Source organism: Lottia gigantea, assembly GCF_000327385.1.
Source record: "Lottia gigantea unplaced genomic scaffold LOTGIsca_97, whole genome shotgun sequence".
Classification (NCBI taxonomy): domain Eukaryota; kingdom Metazoa; phylum Mollusca; class Gastropoda; family Lottiidae; genus Lottia; species Lottia gigantea.
In genome coordinates this window covers 46,851-55,751 of record NW_008711143.1, presented here as the reverse complement: position 1 = coordinate 55,751, position 8,901 = coordinate 46,851, and the positions used below count along the sequence as shown (strand labels likewise).

The following is an 8,901-nucleotide window of genomic DNA, read 5'->3' as shown; positions in this document are numbered from 1 at the left end:
AAAACAGACAAAACATGCTGTCTAGCCCTATACTATACACTGATACTCATACTCGAGTGTGTACAAGTAACCGCTGGGCATTATACTTAGATGTGTACTATTGGGTTGGAAGATGCTGTGCCTGTCAGTCGTATCTTTCAAACGTTAGATTTGACCAATAATAGACCTGCTAACTAATAGTTATCTTGACTCTAACGGTTATGGTTCAATATCCTGGATGATTCGATTGTCTTGAGCATGGATAACTACCCCCTCCTCCTCCATTGAAAAATAAAAATGGGGTAGGGTTAGGTAGCTCACTCGCAACACTCTCACTGACTTTTGGCTTGCGGGTTGTTGTGGTGTTTGTATATTCATCATAATTACAGCAACATAGTCTGTCCATTTAATACACATGTACTTCTGTATTTGTTAAACAAGTTGTCCATCGAGGTTTTTTGGTTTTTCATGCATTCATGATATTGCCCCCATTGGCTAAATGTCAGACAAAACCATGCCCTTGTGTATCGGGCCTAATTCTGACCCATGTAAACTAAAGAGTTTATTTTACTCGAGTGTGTACTATAATAATTGTTGAACATTATACCCAAGTGTGTACTATTAATTGTTGAACATTATACCCAAGTGTGTACTATTAATTGTTGAACATTATACTCGAGTGTGTACTATTAATTGTTGAACATTATACTCGAGTGTGTACTATTATACTCGAGTGTGTACTATTAATTGTTGAACATTATACTCGAGTGTGTTCTAATAATTGTTGAACATTATACTCGAGTGTGTACTATTAATTGTTGAACATTATACTCGAGTGTGTACTATTAATTGTTGAACATTATACTCGAGTGTGTACTATTAATTGTTGAACATTATACTCGAGTGTGTACTATTAATTGTTGAACATTATACTCGAGTGTGTACTATTATACTCGAGTGTGTACTATTAATTGTTGAACATTATACTCGAGTGTGTTCTAATAATTGTTGAACATTATACTCGAGTGTGTTCTAATAATTGTTGAACATTATACTCCAGTGTGTACTATTAATTGTTGAACATTATACTCCAGTGTGTACTATTAACTGATTCGCAATATACTCCAGTGTGTACTATCAATTGTTGAACATTATACTCCAGTGTGTACTATTAACTGATTCGCAATATACTCCAGTGTGTACTATTAATTGTTGAACATTATACTCCAGTGTGTACTATTAATTGTTGAACATTATACTCCAGTGTGTACTATTAATTGTTGAACATTATACCCGAGTGTGTTCTAATAATTGTTGAACATTATACTCCAGTGCGTACTATTAATTGTTGACCATTATACTCAAGTGTGTACTATTAATTGTTGAATTTTATACTCGAGTGTGTTCTATTAACAAGTGTGCATTTGGAACTAAATGTATACTGGTGTGCATCATACCCGAGTGTGTACAATCGCGGGACTTCATTGGATAATAAATATACGTGCACCTCAATTATCGGTCTGAAACGTAATGCAATTACAGATTTGTGTTTAAAAATCCCTTGAAATAAAATCCCAGAGCATCGTTAGATAGATAAATATGGACAAAAGTTATTCACAACTTAGCAAATGTCAGACTCTCATATATCTATAAATGAAAAAACGATATTTGGGAAACGAATAGACAATTCTCGTTAACCTTCTTATTCGTAATAAACTATATTAGCTCAGGGACAATAGAAAAATCATTAATTCAGAGTAGACGTTATTTGCGGTATCTCAAGCTTTTTTTGCCTTTGTAACGTATGAATGTTAAAAAGTTTACGTCGCACAATTTTCATGTGTTAAATGTTGATATCACTTTCGAGACATAATACTGCAATTGTATTGAAAGGCAATTATTCTTGCATGTTTCCTTTTGTAACTTTTCTTTGTAGTCAGAACAAAGTTTCAGGTCTCGTTCCACAAAAAAAAAACAATGTGGAATTTTACATGAAAAATACAAAACTAACTACAAAATTGATCGTAACATGTTTTATGAAACGGGGTCCAGATCTTGAATTTATGATTCTGGCTGACTATGTTCGAGTATAATAATGAGGTTTGTTTTGCTATAACCGTCAGCATGCAACGTCTTGAAAACCCATCATACCTCGACGGAACATACCAGACGATTGTGTTATTACTGGGTTGATTTATGAGGATGAGACATAGTTTTTATAGGAAAATATTTTTGTATACTGACAGATATGACCTAGCATAATGACAGATCTGACCTGTTTCTAAAATTAGTAATCGTATGATCTAAGGTGTATTCACTTATTTTTAACCACTTCAAAAGATTCTGGACTATGTATTAGCTATGTATTATGCGTTTATTTGAACCATACCGATTCCGGTCTAAATTCCGTGGCTCCAGAGAAAATACGTCACTATCGTTTTTAATTTTGCCTATGACGCAGAACAGGGGTGTTGATAAATAGAATACTAATGAAATATTTCGTTTGGAAAATAAAGCAATGCCTGCAGGTCAATTTCATTTCATTGTTTATTTACCGCTATAAAGTTTATTTATATTTATATATCGATAAGAACAGATGTTTAATGAGAAAGTAACGGAATCAAAATATATAAAACTTGGTGATAAATACAGAATTAGAAGGGAGGAATGCCAGGCAAGGCAGGGGGTAGACGATGTGTTTATTTTAGACGGTTGATGTGATTTCAAGACAGCATTCTCCTCAATATCATTTCTTAAAATTTGTTTAATTATGTAGTCCATACCGAAGTTCCTGAATAGAATTCTTTCACATTATGTATGCTTGGAATTACTTGAAAATACTTGTATAATTACTACGCTTTGTTTTTCATTTGTAAACAACTCTTAAAAGGGACACAGACACCTTTAAGGTGTCACTTCAATTTTGTACTATTTTCACTTCCACAATACCAAGGAAAAAACAACATAAACTCGTACCGAGTCCTAGATCTTTCTAGTGTGTTATCTTGATTACTTGGTGATCAGCATTCAACTATCTTGAATGTAAATAGGGTCCAAAATTAGCTTTACCAGAAAATAAGAGTTTTCAAATACATGGGAGATAACTCAAATCTGTAGAATCATTACCTGGACCACTATATTTTCTTTTCTCCCTCAATTTCATCAGGTAATAAAACCATTGATTTCACAATGAAGTATTCGGGAAAATCTTATTATTAATAAGGCATATTAACTTGACTTGTTAACAGCTTTACATAACACACATAACTTTAGATAACACATAATTATTTTGTCAACAAAGTTTAGAATTGTAGCATAAACCATTGTGCCGTAACTCAGTCCATAATTCGATACCGAAATAGTTCGAGGTATACATTAGAATATCAGTGATGCAGTAATGTCGGAGAGGCTGATATGGACTAGCATCTAGTCGTTTAGATGGTACCAACGTCGATTTTCTCTAGTCTTGGATGTCATCTTTTCTTGATGTCCAGTCTGAATGCCGATATCCTTGTGACTTGATGAATCCATCCTGAATAATTATGTTGACATTCTGAAATCTGGATATCGACATCGATTTGCTCCTATAATTTCGATGTCGATAGTTTCGATTCCGACACTCTAGCACCCCAGCCTGAATATCGATATACTCTCACGATCTCAAAATACTCAACTTTGAATGTCAATAAACTCACTCTGAATGTCAATAAACTCACTCTGAATGTCAATAAACCTAACGCTAAATGTCAATATATTAAACTTTGGATGTCGATATACTCAACTCTGAAAGTCAATTTACTTGAAGCTGAATAGTTGTTATGGCGATAGTAATTGTCTAGATGTGTCCAGTAGGGTTTGCTGTAGGGAGTGTGTCTGAATTTCTGTCCTCAATTGGCATCTTCCTACATCTCAGTCTGTATATAACAGATTTGAGTAATTGTAACAAGCAGTGTCTATGTCTGGCATTTAAAAATACATAAATAATAGGGTTTAAAAGAGGGCTTAAGAAAAGTAATGACATAGTGATAGAATGATACAGGTCTTCCTGAGCATCTGAATTTATAATAACATCTAACAACACTCGAATCTGAAACATAAAACACCAAATAAATACCACATGATCAGCAGCTGTGTGGATTCTCTTGAATATCGAGTCGACAAGCTAAGTCAAGTAATTTTAGTAATAAAACCTTGGTTTTAATCGTTATCAGTAATAGTTTTCACTAGCTTAGTTTTCTACAGTGAAAACAAAATCTAAAGCAAATATATTTGGCCTGGCAGTTGAGCATTGAACTGATATACTCGGCTTAATGCTGGTTTATCTCCTAATAAGCTATATATCGATCAGCCAGAATATATATGTATATCCATTTTGGTCGGGGTAAAGTTACCACTTTCTTCTACCTCATAGCCGAAGTTCTATGAGCTGGCAAATTTGACCATCATATCATATCGTCATTTGTGTCGATCATTTGTAAGGATCGTTAGTAGATCAATATAACTAGTATGTGTTTTAATGAACATAAACATAATATAGTACTTACCAAAAATGGACCATAGGTAAAACAATAAACCAATGATACGACCAGTGTAATAGTAGTAATAGTTAACCGTTTAGACTGTAGGACTGATCCTTTATTAGCAGAATCAGCATGACCAACGCTCGATGTTTTACGAAGCTGAAATATGAAGTATAAATGGATCATGAAAAGCCCAAAAAGAATCTAAATGCATAAACATGAAGATAAGCAAAGTAAAAGCCCGCGGAAGAAGTCAAAATTCATAGATTTTGTCGTAAATGACAGTAGTTTCAAGGGGAAAATCTAAAAATACGTTTAAAAATCCAAGAATATGCGCAATACTATAGACATAAATTGTATTGTCACAACATTATCCATGCTCCTACAGAGTTAATGGCAGAATGGCGAGTTTGATAATTAGGCCTGATAGGTGGTATTTAATATCATCAGTTTGAAAGGCAAATATTTAGACGACCATATCGAATTTTTCAAATAGTTGTTAATAATAACACTTTTAAGAGTGTGGATCAAAGCTATTTTAGTACTGAAAATCGATTGTGAAAATCGGCTGGAACAATCATCCCACTAATTTCGAATTGTTGTCCTTATATTTTCGCTTTCTTTGATGTAAATTAATATTTATTATAAACATTAATTGCCCTTTTCAATTTTAATTTATTTTCCAGATCATATATTTTTTGAATTGATCTTTAAGCAAGAATATACTTTTTTTTATTGATAGTATTGATTACTTTCCTTTGTGCTTTTAGTCACATGTAATGCGTGACTCGTGACTGAGGATTTAGAAATAGAATAATAGTCACAGTCCCTTGTCACTATCTTGGCTGAATGTTGATTTTGACAAAGATAATTGATAATTCAGAAATGAATAAGATGCATATCATTTTATTCTGTTTGTTCGAGTTTTGGAACAAGAACATCTTTACCAAATGTATAGAGCCACCCCGATGCCACCGTTTTCTATTATCTAGGTCTATAGTAATTGGACACTGGTATTAATATTTATTAATAATGAAATGAAGCAAATATAATCAAAACCAAAGATGAGTCTAACGAGGTTTTGTAATGGCAATATATGAAATGAAATCTGTTCGTGATGTCTGTAAAATTATTACTATCGCTAGGTAATCGCTCATCGCGTTTTTCTTTTTTCACAAAATATGCTAAGAAAGCGACAATCATTATCTGGTCTAATTTCACAAAATTGCCGAGAAATCGAAACGATGGCTTATATGGAATCATAATCCTTATCCATAGCGTTAAAGGGTATTTTACCAATGAAGTTCATTATTTGTTTGACAGGTGTCTGACAACTAATGTCAGTAAAACTAAACTGAATATTAGACTGTTGATATCAAGACCATGAATACTGTTGTTATGTCGAGTCCAAAGATATAACGATTCTAAAGAAAATAGTGATATTAGCACATGTTAGATAAATGGTTGCTGACTGAAATCATGTCACAATCTGATAGCGAGTTTGGCACAACAATTTCGTGGTTACTTTTATTTTTATTATCTATCACAGCATGATTTATTAACCATTTAGTTGATCAACTGACCATAAAAATGAATGATAGCTTCAGTAATAGGCTATACCGACATTTCTAATGATGGGTCACGTAAATATCATTGAAATCAGTCTAAACAATGGAATATTCCGATCATATAGAGACAATAAGGATAATTTCCGGTGATCAAAGCCATTCTGGGAATCTCTTCTTACTTTCAGGCCATATCTCAGCTCCTAAGAAATCAAAAAGAAAACTATACCGATCATGTCGGTTCTCAAAATGTTGAACCCAAAGAAGGTTCCATCATTTTTTGCTGTGTCATGATATGATTCGATAACAAGCTATCTCAGTTTTACTAACTTGCTGTTATAGGCCTATATATTTATGTGAAATGATGTACTCGTAATGGACGACACGACTATAGGTTCGTTCAATTTATCCAATAATAATTCCATTGACAAAATTTCTATGAAATGGTTTTGTATCATTGCTTTCAATAACATACATTTCTTACAATTGTCTATTGGGCATTATAAATATAGCTCTGTATCTCGCCTATATTGGAATATTCGTGACATAGCGTTAACAGTTAACGCATAGAAAGCTTAATTTTTTCGTTTTTCAATAATTTCAGAGATTTTCAGTAAAAATTGTCAAGACAGATGCCGAAACATTTTAAAGATATAATTACTATACTTCAAACAATCTTTATTCTTAACTTATTATTTTCATAATCTTACAAACAAATTTTCATAAATAAAAAGGCTTTTATAATAAAAACCTTCCGGTTGAAATGACTAATATAGCGTAAAACATTTTACATTTCCTTAGTATTTTAAAGTTACTTTTCCGGTAGTAGTTCAAAAAGCGAAAGGTATTCTTATGCGTATTTTGTACAGGATACGCTAACAAAGTAACAAATTGACTGAACAATCTAGCATATCAAAATATTTTCTATGGATAAGAGCAGAATATCGCGATTAACAGCAGATATTTCGATAAAATTAGCCAATATATACGGAACCCTGGATAGAAGAAAATAACATTTAAAATCGTTTCCTATCTTTGTCAAATAATAATGTTCCACTATAAATTTGAAATTAAAGATAGTGGACAACAGCCATATACGTCCACCACGGCATGCGGATGGTAAATTTTCAAGATTTTGGGACAAGGGCAACAACTCTGCTTCTAACGGTCGAAAATAGCTCAAATTCGAACTTGATCTTCGTTTTATGAATATGTCTACACATACCGAATTATATTTGATTCCATCAAAAAATCTAGTTTTTAGAGCGTTTACAAGCAAATGTTAACGGACGGACGGACCGACCGACCGGCAGACCTTCGTTTCATGAATATGTATGCACATACCGAATTTCATTTCATTCCTTCGAACACTCTAGTTTTTAGAGTGTTTACGAGCAATTGATGTTGATAGAAGCACTTACTGTATAGAGGTTAAAGGGCGATAACTCCTCAAAACTGATGTAAGAGGCCTAAATCTTGAAAAAGCCTTAAATTTAATCAGAAGGAAACTAATCTTTCTCAAACCTTTCGATTTAGGTCCAAAAAAATCCATTTTAAGTTTCATCAAAATCAGTTGAAAACTAAGAGAGTAATAGCATATTCAAGATTTTGGGGCGAGGGCAATAACTCTGCTTCGGTCGAAAATAGCTCAAATTCGAACTTGATCTTCGTTTTATCAATATGTATACACATACCGAAATTCATTTGATTCCTCAAAAATTCTAGTTTTTAAAGCGTTTACAAGCAAATGTTGACGGACGGACGGACCGACGGACGGACAGGGGTGCCGACAATATACGTCCACATAGAGAGATGTGGGCGTATAAAAACTCTTGCATTTTAGCTCTAATGGAAATAACAATCATTTCTTCAGTGCATATACAATTGAAACAGCAAGTAAGTATCGTTACTATCAAAATAGATTATGTCTCACTTGATATATTTTGACATTTAGATTTTCCATTTTTCATGGTAAAAACTGGCATTAAATAAACGTTTTATGACTCTGGAAGAAGCATTTGTATTTAGATGACTAGCATGAAATCACATATTCATATATATATATTTTAAAATTCATTGTATCTTCCCTTTGGGCAGAATGTTAGATAGAACCATGTCCTTGTGTATTGTGTTTTTGTATTATTATAGCGATATAGTGGACACAAAACAATGACAAAGAAATAACAGAATTTAAAACGGATTTAACTTTTAGTACTTACCTGTCGTATTATTGAAATGTTAAAGAAGAGAACAATCAATGTTGTTACGATACCAGAAACAGCAATTAGGCCTAAAATACCACGATGGAACATTGCACCGTCTCCAGGAGTGAAGTTATAGGCACACACAAAGTTGGAATTGTAATAGTAGTACGGTGTTGTTATCCCACACAATGGAAATATGGTCACTAGCACAAAATAAAGCAACAGCGTCACTAATGCAATTTTAACACTTTTAAGAGTCACTTGCATCCGATAGAAGATAGGTCGCACTAAGGCTAAATATCTACATGATGACATAATCACTATTATTCCAGCCGAGTACATAACAGTAACAGTTCCTAACCATCCCATAATATCACAGGATATATTCTGCAACATAACACCACACGTCATCCAACCACCTAACCACATTGTGGTATACACCACAGTTGAAAACAGGTCATTGATTGTCAAGGTCGTCACTAACAAGTGATCGATACTTTCTGTTAAACATTTCATTCGAATTATAATGACCAATGAAATCAAGTTAAATATTAATGTCAACACCAAGATAATTGGGATTTCCGCTTCCGTTAAATCAAGGCTGCAATTATCGTAGGTTATATTAACCGCCAT

General features: G+C 33.3%; 1 protein-coding gene across 1 annotated transcript; it reads right to left on the bottom strand.

Annotated features, from left to right (window-relative positions):
• Positions 1-3,814: 3,814 nt before the first annotated feature.
• On the bottom strand, positions 3,815-8,901 carry LOTGIDRAFT_170320 (hypothetical protein; the record flags this gene model as incomplete). Its single annotated transcript, XM_009068963.1, has 3 exons — positions 3,815-4,066; positions 4,524-4,658; positions 8,284-8,901. The coding sequence occupies 3 exons, from the start codon at positions 8,899-8,901 to the stop codon at positions 3,815-3,817; spliced, it is 1,005 nt and encodes a 334-aa protein (XP_009067211.1).